The sequence below is a fragment of the Pinus tabuliformis genome, chromosome 1_1 (genome assembly GCF_031772625.1).
Source record: "Pinus tabuliformis cultivar Carrire ecotype Pingquan chromosome 1_1, CPIR1, whole genome shotgun sequence".
In the NCBI taxonomy this organism is placed as follows: domain Eukaryota; kingdom Viridiplantae; phylum Streptophyta; class Pinopsida; order Pinales; family Pinaceae; genus Pinus; species Pinus tabuliformis.
This window is the reverse complement of record NC_142297.1, coordinates 590,032,562-590,052,642: the sequence shown is the minus strand read 5'-3', so window position 1 is coordinate 590,052,642 and position 20,081 is coordinate 590,032,562. Positions and strand designations below refer to the sequence as shown.

General features: G+C 36.0%; 1 protein-coding gene across 25 annotated transcripts; it reads left to right on the top strand.

Moving 5' to 3' along the window:
- The first annotated feature begins 6,289 nt into the window (after positions 1–6,289).
- On the top strand, positions 6,290–19,068 carry LOC149214637 (uncharacterized). Of its 25 annotated transcripts, none has more exons than XR_016250928.1 (6): positions 6,290–6,420; positions 13,176–13,384; positions 13,522–13,636; positions 16,729–16,777; positions 17,785–17,940; positions 18,423–19,068. XR_016250928.1 is itself a non-coding variant. In XM_089392364.1 (5 exons), coding segments are annotated over exons 1-4 (411 nt in total). In that variant the 5' UTR covers positions 6,290–6,335; the 3' UTR covers positions 18,461–18,483; positions 18,548–19,068. The 25 variants fall into 25 exon arrangements, 6 of the variants coding, with proteins under 6 accessions (XP_089248490.1, XP_089248486.1, XP_089248489.1 ...); XR_016250932.1 differs by lacking the exon at positions 16,729–16,777 and having other exon boundaries at positions 18,459–18,483; positions 18,548–18,632; XR_016250933.1 differs by lacking the exon at positions 16,729–16,777 and having other exon boundaries at positions 18,454–18,483; positions 18,548–18,632.
- The last annotated feature ends 1,013 nt before the right edge of the window (positions 19,069–20,081 follow it).

Here is a 20,081-nt window from a genome sequence, read left to right as displayed (position 1 = left end):
GGATATAGGAAGCAATTCAATTCTTTTGCTACCCTACAATGAATAAAATTGTGGGTGCTTCCTGAATCAATCAACACTATTACCTTTTTCTTCTTGATTTGTCCTTCTATCTTGATGGTTTGAGGAGTGGTAATTCCCGCCAATGCATTACAAGATATGGTCGGATTTATTTGTTCTTCATCTAGGCTTTGTTCCTGGAATATATCCTCTTCTTTTGACCTTTCTTGCTCCTTTTCTTCTTCCTCTTCACAATCTATGTAGAATAATTTCTTCTCAGCACACTTATGACCTTTTGTGTATTTGCTATCACAATTGTAACAAAGCCCTTTTGCTCTTTTTTCTTCCAATTGTTGTGGTGTCAACCTTGTAGGTTGTGGAAGACTATGGGCAACAACACTTCCATCTTTATAGTTGTGAATGGTATGCTTCCTAGTTGCCATAATTTTGCTTTCCATTTTTCTTGCTAACCTGAATGCCTTCTCTAATGAATCAGGTTCCCAAAGGCGCACATCATGTTGGATATTATCCTTTAAAGACCCTATGAACACATCAATCCTATGCTCCTCTGGAATATCTTTTACCCTTATGTTCAATTTTTGGAACTCCTCAATGTGCTCCATTATTGAACCCTTTTGTTTGAGACTTATCAATTGGCTAAAAAAAGTGTTGCTTTTTGTATCCTCATAATGTGCTATCAATTCTTCCGTAAAAATTGCCCAAGTGATAAATTGTTTACGAGAACAAAGCCATTGATACCATACAAACTGATTTGGTTCCAAATATAAAGTTGCCATACGTACCTTTTGTGTGTTTTGCACATTATTGAGATCGAAGAATTGCTCCATCTGTAATATCCATGTGGCGGGATCCTTGCCATCAAACTTCCTCATATCGATTTTTGGAACATGGTGAGTCTTCGATCCAACATTAGAGTCTATGGAATCATGATTAACATTTCTTTTGTTCTCATCATGAGTTTCCTTTACTACCTTTTCACCATTAGTGACCCTTTCTTGTAGCAACTTCTTCAATTCATCCATCTTATCATCCATGCCATCAATTTTAGCGTCCATGCCATCAATTTTAGCGTCAATCTTAGCTTCCATGCCATCCATCTTAGCTTCCATTCCCTTTATCTTAGATTCCACGCCATTTATCTTAGCTTCTGTTAGCTTTTGTGAGCGTGACATTTGTTGCACTTGTTCTTGTAATTTTGATATATCATGTAGCATTTCTTCCTCTTCTTCATGAGTCATGCTAGAGCTTTCAGGTTCCTTACTAGGTGTTTGCATTTTCTTTCCTCGGGGCATCAGTTACCGATAATAATGTTTTACTATGCCCTTTGAATTCCGTTAAACCAAGCTTACACAAAAATTAAAAAAAAAACTACACACCTTTTTTCACTTTATAGAAGCCTGATATTGAATCTGATGTATCTCTGTAATTTCGGATCATCCAATTCTGAAATTGCTACCTGTAGTAGCCTTCTGCGTCCTCTTTCCAATGCCACAAGTCTGAGCCAAATTGGATTCTCCAAGGAAGAGTTATGTGAAATCTCCCACAGTGACTTGCTTTTAGACTGGTTCAGTAGAGCGAACTTGTACGACGTGCCACGAGTCACTGTTTCAACCTTTGAATCTGAAACACACACAAAAGAAACTACAGTCTGTCCTCTTTCTGTACCTTTTTACGAAATTTCAATCCGATCCTCAGAGAGAGAGTTATGACGATTTTCCCCAGGTCACCTGTTTTGAATGTAATTCAGGAGTCTGCAAAAAGACCAACTTCCTCAGATCATATCTCCGAAAATATCGCGAGAAAAGCTCTGAAATTCGGACCCAAGGTTCAGCGCCAATTCTTCTCAAATGGGTTTTTTTTTTGACTTCTGAAACGTCCAGAAAAAAAGTTATAGCGAAAATGCCACGATGACCTGTTTGGAGCAGCGAAACCCTAGAATCCAAAGCTCTGATACCAAATGTTATGAAACCAGCTCACAAAAAGATAGAAAAGAGAGATCCACGCCTTAGAATTCAGCCTCTTCGAGGGGGCAACCTCCTTTACATTACATAAATGAACAATTCTTGGATGATACAAATGAAAATACCTCCTTTCTATATATAGGAGTCTAAGTGGTCCCAATACAATCAAAGCCTACATAACAATAATATTGGAGGGCACAACAATAATAATAATGGGCTTCTATGTGGCACAATAGTAACAATATGGGCACTACATGGGTACATCAATATAAATAAGGGGTATAACTACAATAGTAATGGGGTAATCACTAGTATTATAGGGACCCCACAATGCCCATGTATGGTATGGATGTCACACTTACATATTCAAGCCACCCGATTGATTTTATAGTGTAGTTGTTTTCTAACAAGAAAGGAACCGATTGTTGTATCCACTCATTGGCTTAGTGCATGGTCAATTCCCATGTATGGTATGGATGACACACTTACATATTCAGGCCACCTCATGAATTTTTCGACATAGTTAATTTCTGATAGGAAAGACACAAGTTCTTGTATCCACTCATGAGTGAAAGGATTGGCTTAGTGCATGGTCAATGCCCATGTATGGTATGGATGGCACACTTACATATTCAAGCCACCTCATGAATTTTCTAACATAGTTGATTTCTGGCATAGTTGTTTTTTGACAGGAAAGGCATTGATTGTTGTATCCACTCCTGAGTGAAAGGATTAAGGACAAGATTAAGGATTTTGGTACATCTGACGACTGAGTGAAAGGATTGAGGATGACGATACATCTGACGACTGAGTGAAAAGGATTGAGGGACGATGGTTCATTAATGATATTTACTCTGCCCATCTCCCAACTCGCCCCTCTTGTATTACATTGTTGTAACATGTAATCTTTGCATTCTGGTTCAGGAGCAAGAAGAACCCAGGAGCTATGGCTAGAAGCTGAGAAAGAGGTTGAGGAGCTAGAGCTAGAAGCTGAGAAAGGGGTCACCTTCATAGCTGAAATTGGAAACGAACACAATCATAAGTTGGTTACAAAAATCAATCCCTCAACTATGTTAGTTTAAGAGATTGTAAGATGCAGTGTACCCCTTTGGGTATGATTGTTAGTACATAACAACAATTGACGTAGGCCTTGAGGTGTTGGTTTCTTAAAGAAATGCAAGTAGTGTATGACACAACAAAAAAATATCAGAACACTACACATTACACATTCATGCACACATCACAAATATCATTTTTTTAATATAGTTTTAATGCCATAGCTTCAACCAACAAATATCAATGTTAACCACGGATCTATTAAGGAATGACAGGGATTGGAAAATCCTACAGATTCTACTTTGAATTTTTACCTTTAGCAACGCTTGTGCATTGGTGCATAGTAGCATTGATACAAGCATAACACTTGCAGTGCCCACACAATATGTACCACGTTACCTCAAATTTAAGGGAAGCGATATATTCGTCATCGAATGAGTTGAATCAACTTCCATTACCTAATATGTGCAAATGAAAAGTTACTCGAGGGATACATACCTACGCAAAGGCACAGAATTTGCATAACCATGAAATTTCGTGTGGACGCCATGATATATGATATGATAAGATAGATTGTATCCGCTGGAATATAATCTCTGTTAGTTTAAGAGATTGTCGTAAATCTGAGATCTATTAAATTCGTTAAAAAATTTAAACAAGTCTGTAATATAAACAAATAGTAAAACAACCCACACTCGGTCTATTTGTTTATACTCAGTGTATCCATTTAAATCTTCCGATGCATGAATTTCTTCAAGATCCATTTTAAGTTTTCTTTAAAATAAAAAATAATAAAATAAAAGAATATCTTAATATGGTTACTAAACAACTTTCATAATATTTATTCTCTCCACTTTCATAATATTTATTCATATATTTAGTTTTCTTTAAAATAAAAAAGAATAAAAGGAAAGAGTATCTTAATATGGTTACTAAATAGCTTTCATAATATTTATTCTGTCGACTTTCATAATATTTTATAAAAGAGTATCTTAATAGGGTTACTAAACAACTTTCATAATATGGTTACTAAACAACTTTCATAATATTTTTTTTTTTTCCCCTGGGAAAAAGTCGTAATTTCCATTAAGTTAAGAAATTACATTTTGTAGATGCCGAAGCATATTCATATGCAGGCAGTTTGCCTGTCAAGTTCATAATAACTGATAAGAGTGTAATCAGGATGTCTCCACGCAGGGAGCATTTTCAAAAAAATCTAACTGTGATAAAAAATTGTGACTAGCTCTTCGCAGAGAGCAATATATAACTGCTGAATATAAACAAAAAGTTGTACTGTTCTCTTGTCTAACAGTATCTATCTACATGCTATAAACAAAAAACAAAACTGATAGTGGATGGGCTTTATAGCCCATCTTCCATCTGTTCATCAAAAGGTCGGTAACTTTCATAATATTTATTCTGTCGACTTTCATAATATTTTATAATGGAGTATCTTAATATGGTTACTAAACAACTTTCATAATATTTATTTTGTCGACTTTCATAATATTTATTCATATATGCAGTGGGTGGTGTATAAATTGCTAGATTTCGACTGTATGTATTATATATTATTAGTCTTTCCCATCTGGTAATGGCCAGGTATGTATTATGTATTATTAATCTTTCCCATCTGGTAATGGCCAGGTATGTATTATGTATTATTAATCCTTCTCATCTGGTAATGACCACGGACTATAGTAAAAAAAACTATAATAATAGAAATAGTAGTTGTATTGTTTTTAGATTTAAATGTATTTTCAACCTAGCAAAGCAAATTTATTAGCCATCTTATTTGACCTTGTCATCTAACCATCTTATTTGGCCTCTTCTCCATGTGCTATAACCATATAACATAATCTATTATATTATCTTTTTCTTTTTCTTTTGCATTTCATTACGCATTCTGAAATCAGGGCTTAAATCAGGGAACTAATCCTAGTATTACGAGAAAGCATTAAATGTTATATATCAGCTTTTTCTTTTGTATTTCATTACGCATTCTGAAATCGGGGAACTAATCCTAGTATTACGAGAAAGCATTAAATGTTATGATTTAGCAAGGGGTTATTCAATGTGTGCATGCAGGTGCAGGTGCCCTCCTTTCTGTTTTTGACTGCCCTCCCTTGCTGGTTTCTCAATTCAGATTCTGGATTCTGAGGGCTCAGTTCAGATTCAACTACGGTCAGGTCCAGGCTCGAGGGGGCAGAAAAAACGAAACCTAAGTCTACGGTCAGGTCCAGGCTCGAGGGGCAGAAAAAACGAAACCTAAGCGATGGAAGACAGAGAGGCAAAGTTCGCAATTTCATCGGTTGGAGATCGAGCATAAGAGGCGAAGGCTTCTTCGGTAGCAAATCTAATTATAGAGTCCCCAACAACAGGGCAACAGGGCTTGGGCGGGGTATTCTTTGTGTGGATGGATGATTCATACGTGAAAATACACAGCAGGCAAAAGGAATGGTTATAAATGGACATGTTATTGAGTCGGAGGTTACACGCTTAGCTGGGCCATTCAGATACAACTGCTCACACCGGAGCCACAGAGAGAGGCTATTCCGCCCTCACAAGATTGATAAGAATTTAGGCCGCAGTTCTAACCCAGTCAATAAACTAAAAGATGCATAGGCACGCACTGTAACTACCCAACCCGCTGAATAAGTTACAGGACATAGATATGGCTCCCAGAGGAAGCTGACTACTATGTGAGATGAAACTCTGACGAAAAGGCTGCGTTAAAAGTTCATGGGCGGTTTGCCTTGGGGGATGATTAGGGGCATCCTTGGCACCATGGGCTGCTTGAGGAGGTGGGCTGGAAGAAGAAATGAACTGGCACTGGAAGAAGCTACTCTGTGCTGAGATCTAAATGAGGGCAGAAAAAATGAAACCTAAGCGATGGCAGGGTTACCGAGACGGAAAGGGAGGTGCGATACTTCTCAAAATATTCATGTATCTGCCAGTATCTTGAGTTGGAAGAACCGAGCTCCTTAACAGCGCAGGGAAGGGCTGACAGTCAGGAAGGTTAAACTGTTAAACAGCCAACAGGGCATGGGGTTTAGACGGTTAAAAGGGAATTTATGACATCTGTGCTGGTTAACTGGTGCCGGTATCTTGTGCTGGAAGAACTGAGCTCCTTAACAGTGCAGGGAAGAGCTGACAGTCAGGGAAGGGCTGACAGTCAGGGAGGTTAGATTGTTAAACAACCAACAGGGCATGGAGCTTAGATGGTTAAGCAACTAAGAGCTTAAACATTTGAACCGGCAGCTAAGGTTGCAAGAAGAGAAATGGTGCTGAACAGAGAATATGACATCTATTTGGCAAGCTATGATATCTGTGCGGTTAACCTGCGAGGCTGATTTGATGGAGGTTAACGAAAATCAGGGCATTTGTACGTGTTAGCTGCTAATTATTCATTGTGACAACATTTCATTCTATTCTGCATTTTCCATGCAGCATTCCCTACGTGTAAGTTACTTGTGTAATTTACTTTTGTTGTTATATAATAAAATTAGAAATGATTTTGTATTTACCTAGCTTCGACTTTTATTTTTGTTTAGCTCCACTATATTGGTTTATATCAAGTACTCTTTATGTTATTACATTGCATTTGAGATATTTTACGCTCTGTAGGGTTTGAGTTTTTGACCTAGTCTGTGTACGTTTTCAGTTTTTGAGCTATGGGAAACTTGTGTTTTTATCCGCATCTGTTTTCCAGAGATATAATTCATGGAAATTTCAAATTTTTGGCTTCATAAGTTACATCTTTCTGTTTGAAAGCACAATGTCGTGTTGTTGAATGATATAATTCATGGAAATTTCAAATTTTTGGCTTCATAAGTTACATCTTTCTGTTTGAAAGCACAATGTCGTGTTGTTGAATTAGTTTTCACAGCAGGTTCCTTTTTATCTTGGCAATGGTATTTTGAAGTCTGGTAAACAAACGATTGCTTAGGAAGGGACCTCAAACTGTAGTACCCTCGCAAGTTACGGTTATGTTGAGGGCTAAATCAGTACTGTTAGATTCTAACCGGCACTTAGGAGCCTGAAGGAGAATATGTATTGTATAAATCTGATCCTTATGATGGAAAATGCACTCCTAGCACTATCTGTTGAGGGCTAAATCAGTACTGTTAGATTCTAACCGGCAGTCCTCTTCTCCTACCTCCTCATCCTTGTCAAAGACAAGCTAAGTGAATGTACACACACTCTCCTCAATCATTGTGCTCTTTCCAATCCTCTCATGTGGGATGCTCTGTGCATAGATAACCGCACGAAAAACACTCTTATTATGATTTGTATCGTCTGAGTCCACAGTTCTCCCCACTACAGACATGAATTCAATCAATCAATGTTGGTTTGACCTCACATGTGTCTAAAGTAGGGATACTTTCTTATCCACGGAAACAGCGCATTCTTTCAGGGGCTTCTAACCAGTCTGAATGTGTGGTCTCCAATAGAGAGTTGGAGGGTTTGGATTGGTATGTGCTTCCGTTATCAGCCGGGCTGTTTCTCTCTCTATTCCTATTGAAAGGCGGCGATGAACGAAGTGAAATACCGGCTACGATATAGAAAATATAGCATTACTGACCGGTTACCATTTGCTCTCGCGGGGTCTTGCATTAACGGGCATTTAGGAGCCTGAATGCTGTTGTATCTACTGGATATGCCCCACCTTTCATTAAGCAAATTTACACCTCGATAGGTATGTGTCTGATAGGTCTTGTACCTTTTGTTTATCTACTCTACCAACCCTGTTCTCTTTACCAAGCTTGCATAGGCAGGCTCACTCCAGTCACTGCCATTCTGAGAAAGGGGAACAGCTAGTCCGATCTTAGATTTAATTTCTTTTCAAGTTCAAAATAGGCTTCACAAATATTCAAAAGGCGACTTTGGCATTCGTCTTTCCGACACTTCCTTACAAGTTGACATGCTAATAGTTGCGTCGCGAAGCGAACCTCTGGATCCTGGATAGCAGAAATTACTACTTCACGCAAAACCCTATGTGTGCCATATTCCCTGTAGATGTCCTTTGCAGTAACATTCATCACCATCATAACTTCAGTTGCATCTTCTCCTTGTCTTGGTAGTAATCCTGAAACCCAATGCAGTGTGTCTGGATCCACAGGTAGGGTTTGTCAAGCCACAAATAACCTCCATGCAACTGGCTTAAGGGAAATCTAACACAACATGTTATTGGGGTGCTCTGTCCAAAATGGGGAAGATCCAACAAGGCCATTACCCTAGATTTATATAATCTCTTTGCCCAGGGCTTTGGTTGAACACTCTCATTACCATTGGGCAATGTCGTGAGCTCAGTATAGTAATCGAACTGGAAATCGGGGAATTGTGTAGCATCCTGCAAGTGAAAGTCTGAGAATCCGATGATGCCAACTCTTTCCAGCAAGGGCTGAACTATATTCACATTCTCATGAATCTCCACCACAGGTATATTGGCTTCCTTGTGGGATTTCTGCTTTGGACATGATTTAGGCTTAGAAGTAGTCACCATGGCTTAATTAAGCTACAAACTACTCGCCTTCAACACTTAAGCTTTCTCTTCACTGTAAACAACACCTTGTCATTTCCCAGCTCTTCGACCTTTATTTATACACGCTCCAACAACGAGCTCATCCATAACTCCGCGCATTATCTATCTTCTTAGGATGTGCCTCAGTCAATGTGAATCGCGGGTCTTTTTCATTTGAATCGCTACTCACTTCCTTCGAATTAAACTCACCATAATTCCCTTAGATCTTATCCCACGATTCACCTTTTGTAATGACACAGCAAAGATTTCAAGTTTTCAGTAAAACCAAAGCACCCAATCCACAACTGAACTCTCGTTTTTGGTAATATGCAAATAGCATGAAGAACACGAGAACATTTCTATAATTTTAGACAACTACTTTCTGTTATTCTAAAGAAAAAGAAACTGATACATGGATCAACAAGCCAAACATAGTATAATGCTTTACCTCTCATTTTTGTGTATATATGATATATAGCTAATGTAATAAAATCTGTGAAACAATCCTGCTTTTTAAATTGGAAATCACTGAAATTTGTGAATTTCCATGGCTTCCTGCAATAATTTAGAAGGTTTAAACCCTTAACTTGCCATTTGTGTTTTCAGTCTAGTCTACTGTACTCGGTTCTTTACCTTTTTCCTATGTCTATACATAATTTCTATTATGTAACATGACTTTTATATGTCTTCACAAGTCACTGTGATATTATTTTCCACAAGGTTGGGGTCATAAGCTTCCCTTTCTATTCATTCATCATTGCTTGTGCTCGCTTTTTAATCGATACTAATTGACTCTATGATGTTTGCCTCTAAAGTATCCTGAGGAAATTTTAAATTGTTATTCCATTTCTTCTAGGCTATTGTATATAGAGGGATATGAACATTTGTGAATGAATTTTGTGCTTGTAAGTTGTTATTCCATTTCCTCTGCCAATATTTTATATGTCGTGACTCATTAGTAACTCTCATCTCTTAAAGGTTTAGATATATGAACTTCAGAATAACTGTCCAACATTTTTTGCATCACCAAAAGCAAAACAACAAAATAATATTACAGTAACTGTAACATTCGATGAGTAATATATGTTAGATAATACATTTTTGATAAGATAACTCTGTTTTTAAAATACTATTTGAACACCATGATGAAATTTCTTATCAATGTATCTTGTAACAGTGCATCCTAACTGAATGCATCAAGGTTTCATTTCCTTTCATGATAGTATATGCATCTTCAACTTGTGCTAATAAACGCATATTCAAAAATAGCCTCCATATCCTTGAGCATTCGTCATGTCTGACAAATGTTTCATCCTCAAATATCGTAGAATCAATCAAAATTCCTTTGATAAAAATCCAAGCATCATAAATTGATTTGATTTAAACTAAAATTTGTGAATTGCCATGGCCTTCCTGCAATAATTTAGAATAGTGACAAGATATTTGTCCTCCTGTCCATTCTCCCCAATGACTGTTGTTGCATATTAGATGAATCTCCATTGTCTGCCATGGTTTCTGATTAGGGTCTCTTGTTCCTTGTAGCCTTCGTTTCTCTCACTTGTCATTTGGCTATTTATGGGAGCACTTCTTGTCCATTGTGATCGGTTTATGTCTCTTCATTCTAATGGAGCTAAGTCATCCCATCATGTTGCTCGGTTAGTAAATCGAAATTTCATGCAGGATTATTTAGTAAACATTTTGTAGCCTTTGTTCATAAGCACTATTACAAGCTCTTATATGAAACTTGGGGATTATCAACCACTCATGGAATTGTACGTGCGGTCATCGTTAATTTGTTTTGCAATTCTAAACCTGCAGATGATTACAAACAATAAGCCTTTGTTTCAAATGACATTCTCTGTTTCAGAATGAATCTGTTCTGCAATTCTAAATCTTCAGATGATTACAAACAATAAGCCTCTGTTTTTATGAAGAATCTTCGGCGAAAATCACATAGAAAAACTTATGTGGACGCGTTTCGAACCTTCCAGTGCGGTTCATCATCAGGACAAGGTTCATCACCAGGACAAGTTGAATGAGCAGATCTCATTAAGCACATTAAATAGACAGGGCAGAGAATCCATGACTCAACGGCTAAAAAATAATAGCTAGAAAATGATAACGGTTAGTTTGACCGAGATAAAGGGAAATTAATAATAATAATAATAATATTATTAAAAATATTTTCTTTTAAAATTAAAATTGATAATAAGTAAATCAAAATTAATAATTTTAAATATGTTGAAAAAATTAAAATGAATTAAATTATATAAAATGAATAACTTTTTAAGATTTTAATGGTTAGTTATACATATCAAACCTATTATTATTATTATTAATATTTATTTATTTTTTTTAATTAAAATTACTAATAAGAAAATCAATAAATTCAAATATGTTGAAAAAATAAAATGAATTAAATTAAAATTACTTTTTATAAAAAATTTTATAAATTTTTTATAGTTAGTTATAAACGTCAAACATGGTGTAAAAAAATAAAAAAATAAAACTTGTCCTGATGATGAACCGCACTGGAAGGTTCAAAACACGTCGACATAAGTTTTTCTATGTGATTTTCGCCGAAGATTCTTCATAAAAATTGATATGGATCACAGAAGTCTCAGTTCAATAATAAACCTCTGTTTCAATATCTGATTTATATATGATCACATTCTAACTATGACTTCATAATACGATTTATAGAAATCTCCTTGGATCCTCAAACGATAAGAATACCTGGAAACAATACTTCCTCGTTGAGGAAATACAAAGAAAATTTATATGCCTAAGAAAATTGTTTAAACATTACCAGAATTATATAGATCTCATAGGAATAGTAAGTTGTTACAAGAACTTCACAATTCTATTGGAATTGGATTGTGTTTTACCAGATTTGATCGTTGGAAACTAATTTAAATACCATCTCCAGGTTTTCGAATTTGATTGTTGAGAAAACAATATACCATCTCTCTCATCTAAAACATAATGATCCCGTTCAATCAACCTTCAATCGATTGGGGATAACCATAAAGGCGTTCTCTGCAAAAGTGTTTCCAATAAAAAAAATGTTTTGCAATTCCAAGTTCCAACGCATTCACAGATTATAAACTTAGATGCAACCATATTTTCCCTTTGAATAATACTTTATTAATAATAGAAGGCCTATTCCATTAGACCTATAGATCTATTTTTTAAATCTGAAAATGTTAAGATGTTAAATCTTAACTAATACCATGATTAAAAATATAAACTGAATTGTAATGTAATGACAACTGGCATTAGAAAGCGAAGCTTTGAAACTTGAAAAGAAAGCTTCTATTTCTACTTGATTACACCAAACACCAAATTTGTTATCAATGTATCTTGTAACAGTGCAGCCTAGCTGAATGCATCAAGGTTGTATTTCCTTTCATGATAGTGTATGCATCTTCAACTTGTCCTAATAAATGCATATTAAAAAATATCCTCCACATCCTTGAGCATTCATCATGTTCGTTTAGATATCCTCTTGAATTGCTCTGGTAGTCCAATTTCTCTAAGTACATGCAGGTCTGCCAATAAGATTGTCTCTCAAATAAATGAAGAGCTAGAAAAAGAAAGCCATCTTAGGGCTGAGGCCCTCAGCATGGGGAAATTCAAATGACTGGATGTATTGTTGGTAAATATCTTAATCACCATGTTCAAATCCTTCTTGGAAGGAAGAAGGTGCCCAGGTGCATCTTACAACAAACTAATTACAAGTATAGCCTTCAAAAATTATAAAAAGTCATTAAAAAAGGCCTAGAGATCAGAGATAATAAAGAAATTTATTTGGGACATCTGTTGAATTGAGAGAAACCAATCCCAAATTGAATGACTTGTAATTTATATTATACCTCCTCATCCTTGTCAAAGACAAGCTAGGTGAATGTATACACACTTTCCTCAATCATTGTGCTCTTTCCAATCCTCTCATGTGATTTTATTGTTGAGAAAACAATATACCATCTCTATCATCTAAAACATAATGATCCCGTTCAATCAACCTTCAATCGATTGGGGATAACCATAAAGGCGTGACCATAAAGGCGTTCTCTGCAAAAGTGTTTCCAATAAAAAAAAAGTTCAGAGGTCTGTTTTTAAAATACTATTTGAACTCTTGATTACACCAAATTTCTTACTAAGTCATCCCATCATATTTCTCGGTTAGTAAATCGAAATTTCATGCAGGATTATTTAGTAAACATTTTGTAGCCTTTGTTCATAAGCGCTATTAGAAGCTCTTATATGAAACTTGGGGATTATCAACCACTCATGGAATTGTAGGCGTGGTCATTGTTAATTTGTTCTGCAACTCTAAACCTGCAGATGATTACAACCAATAAGCCTTTGTTTCAAATGACATTCTCTGTTTCAGAATTAATTTGTTTTGCAACTCTAAACCTTTAGATGATTACAAACAATAAGCCTCTGCTTCAAATGACATTCTTTGTTTCAAAATCTGATTTATATATGATCACATGTCCTAAATATCAAGGATGGCCAATCTCAAAAAGACAAAGCTACGATATATACAAATTCAATCATATATACTTTTTTACATGTACTTAATAACACTTGTACATTTAGCAATTCAGGTTTATCTCTTCAGTACATTTGTATCAATTTTGAAATCCATATAAAAAAACAAATTTCGAAACAAGAACCACCAATGATGTTGTTTCGAAATGTTGTGAGAGGAAAAGAACACAAATCACTATGCACGTGCAAGTCCACCTTCATAACAGCTGTCAATTCAAACAGAGTACTCGCAGACCTGTGCAAACTAATTGTGTCAACAACAAAGGTTGTTTCATAGTTCATAAAATATAAATTCTGATCTTTTATTCATTGTTCTCCTAAATTATTCTCCTTTATTTATTGTCTTCCTAGCATTTTCTATTACAATATCTAACGCTAAAACTGTACTGCAACATGAACCAGGTTAAAGGAATGTTGACGATATCAAACATTCATGCAGAACTTTTTTGCAACAATTGCTCTCTTCCAGCAGATACATTTGGAACAGTTTCCGCGGATCAACTTAATTGTTCTACATGTAAAGAGCTAACCACCTATCGACGTTGTTTACAATTGCACTTCATTATCCAAAAGATAGTTTGCTACTAGAACTTTGTCCATCTTTAACAGATCTGACATATGAAAAATATCTAGAAGACATTGCTGATGTCACATACAACTTACGAGACTTCCACGTACAAAGCAGTTTTTTGTTGGATAGTTCAGATGTCATTGTGCGCATAGATTGACATATTTTACCCTCTGTATGGTTTGAGTTTTTCAGTTTTCATGGTGTAATTCCTGTCTAATCTGAAGTACATAAAGGAGTGGCTCATCTCCTAGATGGCTTCTTAAACCCAGTCAATGTATAAAGTGAATTTCAGATGCACATTTAAGGGTTACAACTAATGTTCTTATTCTTGTAATGATCAGGGTCTCTTGTAAAAATGTTTTACTGGCAGCAACTGGATTGAATTATCTTGAATTGATTTATACTTAATCCTGTCATTCAATTGGCACAACTTTGAGGAAATTACAAACCTAATGGAGTGAATTGATGAACTGTGTATATTCAATTGTCTGTTGGTTAGTTTTGTCCTACTTACTTCATTCATTCTGACGTTCCCAGCTCTGTACTGATCCTCTTTGACATTGATTTAACAATGGTTTGTTAGCTTACTTAACCCGAAGCTAATCCCATATATATTATGTACATATTCTATTAGTCTTGTTAAGGTTTGAGAACTAGTCTGAATACCATTTCTTTACTGTCCTAAGAGGTTTGATAGGAGAGCATGTTATTACATGTATGAGGCTTAGTGGTCACTCCGTGTAATTTGTGAATTTATAAACTCAGTTACTCTTTTCTTATCGCACGTGAATTTATAAACTCAGTTACTCTTTTCTTATCGCACTTCAAATTTAAAAATATGAACGTAGGTTTTTTTAATTTATTTTTCATTGTGGTCACTGAGTTCTAAAGTTTTTTACCACAAGATGTATTTGACATGGAAGCTGCATAAATAAGTCCTTTACCGGAGGTGGGAGAAGAAAAGCTCCACTTCAATCCTCTAGTCTTGTAACATCTGCAAAAGAAATAGCCTACTACCTTCAAGCTTTTAAATCTGAGAAGTCACATCAGAGCTTTCTATTCATTGATGCAGAACTTCCAGGACTTATGTGTCCATCACCTCCTAGTGATCGACCAACATGAAGAAACCAAGACTAAGATCATCCTCAGCAAGACTGTTTTTGTCTTGCATGATGTAGAGCCACATCATCAGGAGCACTTTGTCACATATCATTGTGAAAAGCTGGTTGTTTATCAAGAATTTCAAATCTCCTTGATTTAGTAGAGTAGTGTTATTCTGCCTATGGACATTGCACTCGTCTACAACTTTGTCAATCAAGAATACTCTCTTGGCCACCATACGATGTTTCAGATATACTCTTTGGTTTATAATGATGATTTTCTGAACTGGTAGTCTTGAGTATATCGCTCCCCTTATTCAAGAAACCTTTACTTTAAGTACTTAAGTGTTATGATTCACTTCCTTTTGGGTGTGTAAACCTTTACTTTAAGTACTTAGGTGTTATGATTCACTTTTTTTTTGTGCCATGATGACTTTACCTACTTGGAGTCCATAGTTAACGTGACACTACAACAGGCGCTAGAGGACGATGTCATTCAATTTTTCACAATTGTTTTGTGCAAGTGTGTAAATATTTAGCTTCGTGCCAAAGCTGGGTGTTTGTGAGCATTGAGCCTAGAGATTTTGATATCACAAAATTGACTTTCCTTCTTTTACTGAAATTATCAAGTCTGTCACGTGCCTTATGCTTCATAAACATCCTTATAGTGTTGTCATCAGACGACCTAGTCATAAAACAATTTAGAACTAATATGCATTAGACTAAAATAAGTGGTATAGAAACAGACAGAATATAAATACTTTGTAAACAATAAATCTAACCTTAGAACCATTTCTCCATGCTGTATGCCATTAGACATCCAATTTTCCAGGATAGGGAAATCCTCAGCAACATTTTCTAACAAGCACCATATATTCCAGGCACCATATATTCCTGGAGAAAGAGGCTCCCACTTTCAGCAGATGATTTGTCTGAAAAAAAAGGAACCAACTTATTTCAATTTTAGTCAAATGTTCCCTGTGCAAATAGACCCTAGAACCTAATTCCATCCATTGAGTCCATGCGTCTGATACAGAGGACTGCCAAAGAAATAGGCTACTAACTACAAGCTTTTAAATCTGAGAAGTCACATCAGAGCTTTCTATTCATTGATGCAGAACTTCCAGGACTTATGTGTCCATCACCTCCCAGTGATCGACCAACATGAAGAAACCAAGACTCATAAGAGGTTTGATAGGAGAGCATGTTATTAGCTGTATTAGGCATGTTATTAGCCGTGAAAAGTTGGTTGTTTATCAAGAATTTCAAATCTCCATGATTTAGTGGAGGAGTGTTAACACATTTTTTAGTCATCATATAAATGTATTTCTTTCCATGAAATCATGGCATGACCTCTGAATAGTAGAATTGAAATAATCTTGAGCAGTGTTGGCAGTGTGAAACCTATTAAAATCTCTTGGAGCAGTGTTATTCTGCCTATGCACATTGTACTTGTCTACAACTTTGTCAATGACCATTTCTCCATGTTGTATGCCATTAGACATCCAATTAAGCCTCTACAAGCCACGTAATTTTTGAATTTATAAACTCAGTTACCGTTTTTTATCGTACTCCAAATAATTTATTTTTCTTGGCTAATTGAACTCTGCTACTTCCACTTGTTTTTTCAATTTGTCATGGGCTGATGACTACCTTCAAGCTTTTAAATCTGAGAATTCACCTCCCAGTGATCGACCAACATAAAGAAACCAAGTGATCGACCAACATAAAGAAACCAAGACTAAGATCATCCTCAGGAAGACTGTTCAAAACTGTACTTGGTTCACACTGATGGAAGGAAAGCTCTCTGTGCATTGTAAACGATAAATCTAACCTTAGAACCATTTCTCCATGCTGTATGCCATTAGACATCCAATTTTCCAGGATAGGGAAATCCTCAGCAACATTTCTAACAAGCCTCTACTGTCAAACATGCAGAATGCTTTCGAAGTTCCAGGCACCATATATCCCTGGAGAGCATCCACAGGTATGCAAGCTGTTATAATTTTATCCAATACAAGTGCGATCTAGCGTCATCGGCTCTACCCAATACATTGAAGGTTTTATTTATGCATGTTTTGGTTTGAATCGTATTTAGCTCCTTTGCATATATTTTGATTTGTTTCTACATAACTCTGGGTTTGGGCAAGCCATAAGTATACATCTTCTTACGGAAAAGGGTGCGACGAGTGAAAATGCAGAGAAAAACATGGAACATGGAGGCTTGTTGGAGTCTGCATTGGCATTACCAGTCTAGAGTAATTCACGAGGCCATGCAAGCTCCTGGTTTCCTGTGTTTTCTACTTTAACTTCTTATAACAGAGAGCTGCCCAGTTACTTTGACGTAGTCGGTTGAGATGCTAGTAATTGAGATCCCTTTGCACATGAGAATGGAATGCTTTCTTGCCAGAGATATGGGTGGATCAGATGGGCATCGAGCTATTGTATTTGTAACATAGTCATTGGTTTGCCTGGGTCCCACTTTCTGCTCCATCATGCGCATGGATGTGGATCTCAAAATGAAACAATCTAAAAAAATAAACAAAACTTGAAAGTGAAATTAAACTAAAAATGAAACAATCTGAAAAATGAAACAAAACTTGAAAGTGAAATTAAATTAAGTCTTGGTAATTAACTTTGGTTGCTCAGAAGATGCCTTAGCCAACACATTCACTGGTCAGAAAGTCATACAAAACTATGTTTTTTTTTCATTTCTTTCAAATATAGTCTGGAGAGTGAATGGGCATGTCGTTTGTCACTACAGGAATTCTTTGTCGTGTTTTTGTTGTTTCCATTTTTTAATATAGTCTTGAGTGAATGGCATGTTGTTTGTCACTACAAGCATTGTTTGTAGTGTTTTTGTTGTTTCCATTTTTTTCAATATAGTTTGGGGAGTATTTGAATACATATTTTTTTAGTGTTTTTGTTGTTTCCATTTTTCTCACTATAGTTTGGGGAGTATTTGAATGCATATTTTTTTTTCTGTCACTGTAGGAATTCTTTGTGGTCAACACAACTGCAACTGCACAGGCTTAAAGGAGGACATCTCCAAGACTGAGGAACTGAGGAACTAGGCAGTTCAAGAACCAGAGCCAACTTGAAAACTAAAACTTGAAAAACTATTGACTCTTTTTAGCAAGGCAATTCCTAGTAAGTAACTAAACTTTGTAGTTGTAGTTGAAAATGTACAAATTTCTTACTAAACTTTGTAGTTATAGCTAAAAATGTACATAATTCATATTCATTATCTTCTGGCCAATGAATATAGTGTACTCAAATGTGAACCTCTGGCCAATGAATATTGTGTACTCAAATGTGAGCTTGTATGTTTTCATGCATTTGAGACTGCATGTTTTCATGCATTCTAATATCTGGTAACCCTGCAATCCTTGCAAGAAAAAATAGAAGCATTCTTTTTTAGTTTGAAAGCAGAAAGCATCTTGCAAGCAGAAATAGAGACATTCTCTTCAAAATTGCAAATTGCAAGTAGATCATTACATTACAATTCAGTTTATATTTTTACTTATGGGATTATTTAAGATTTAACATCTTAGCATTTTCAGATTTAAAAAATAGAATTTCTTTCCAAAGTAAATTTCAAATTTTACCTTTTATTGGAAACACTTTTGCAGAGAACGCCCCATGACTGAGAGAGGGTCTTAGTGCAGGATTATGCACCCGATGTGGAGGACGGTGTGGCCAATGGGTGATTAGACAATGTAATGGTGCACATCAAAGAGGATCCGATGGACGGAAGGTGTGGCCAATGGGTGATTAGACAATGTAATGGTGCACATCAAAGAGGATCCGATGGACGGAACATGGGGTGATCGACCATGATATGTCCTATGCAAGGTGAAGCCTTTGAACACACTGGGGCCTACATCAGTGTAAGAGGTAACGGGTTTATTACCCCCAATAGTAGGGAAGACATTGTCCAGATTGGTTTGTGGCTTGGGATCATAATACGTAAGTTGGTCTAAGGACACCATCTTTCCATTGCGTGGAAACATCACGTTGCAGAAAATCGACAAGGCGACTACCTTTATGGCATACATATCACTATGAGAGAGATGGTATATTGTTTTCTCAACAATCAAATTCAAAAAACTGGAAATGGTATTTAAATTAGTTGCCAACGATCAAATCCGGTAAAACACAATCCAATTCCAATAGAATTGTGAAGTCCCTGAAGCGACTTACTATTCCTATGAGATCTATATAATTCTGGTAATGTTTAAACAATTTTCTCAGGCATATAAATTTTCTTTGTATTTCCTCAACGAGCAAGTATTGTTTCCAGGTATTCTTATGGTTTGAGGATCCAAGGAGATTTCTATAAATCAAATTATGAAGTCATAGTTAGAATGTGATCATATATAAATCAGATTTTGAAACAGAGAATGTCATTTGAAACAGAGGCTTATTGTTTGTAAATCAGATTTTGAAACAGAGAATGTCATTTGAAACAGAGGCTTATTGTTTGTAATCATCTGAAGGTTTAGAGTTGTAGAACAAATTAATTCTGAAACAGAGAATGTCATTTAAAACAAAGGCTTACTATTTGTAATCATCTGCAGGTTTAGAGTTGCAGAACAAATTAATTCTGAAACAGAGAATGTCATTTGTAACAGAGGCTTATTGTTTGTAATATATTCTACTCTTGTACAGAAGGAATTCCTATTAGACATTGGAAGACATCTGCATGACCGCGCCTACAATTCCATGAGTGGTTGATAATCCCCAAGTTTCATAGAAGAGCTTCTAATAGTGCTTATGAACAAAGGCTACAAAATGTTTACTAAATAATCCTGCATGAAATTTCGATTTACTAACCGAGCAACATGATGGGATGACTTAGCTCGATGGGATGATAGGAGAGCATGTTATTAGCTGTGAAAAGCTCCAGTGATCGACCAACATAAAGAAACCAAGACTAGGATCATCCTCCGCAAGACTGTTCAAAACTGTACTTGGTTCACACTGATGGAAGGAAAACTCTCCGCGCACTCCTCTTACTGGCTCCGTCGCGCCAGGACAGAAAAGAATTCTACCCCACTCAATGCAGGGACGTGCTGGCCTCGCAGCGTCCCTTGTTTAATGTTATGATGGGTGATATATAAGATGTTTTTAAATTTAAATTAGAATGGTTTTTAATAATGCATATGGAACACTGAATAGTCATATGTCTTGGATGTTGCTCCCTCTGCAACTTTTATATTAAAAGAAAACTTTGATTTTTAATAATAAGTAATAGTAAGTAATTGTGTATATAAATTAATATCTGATAA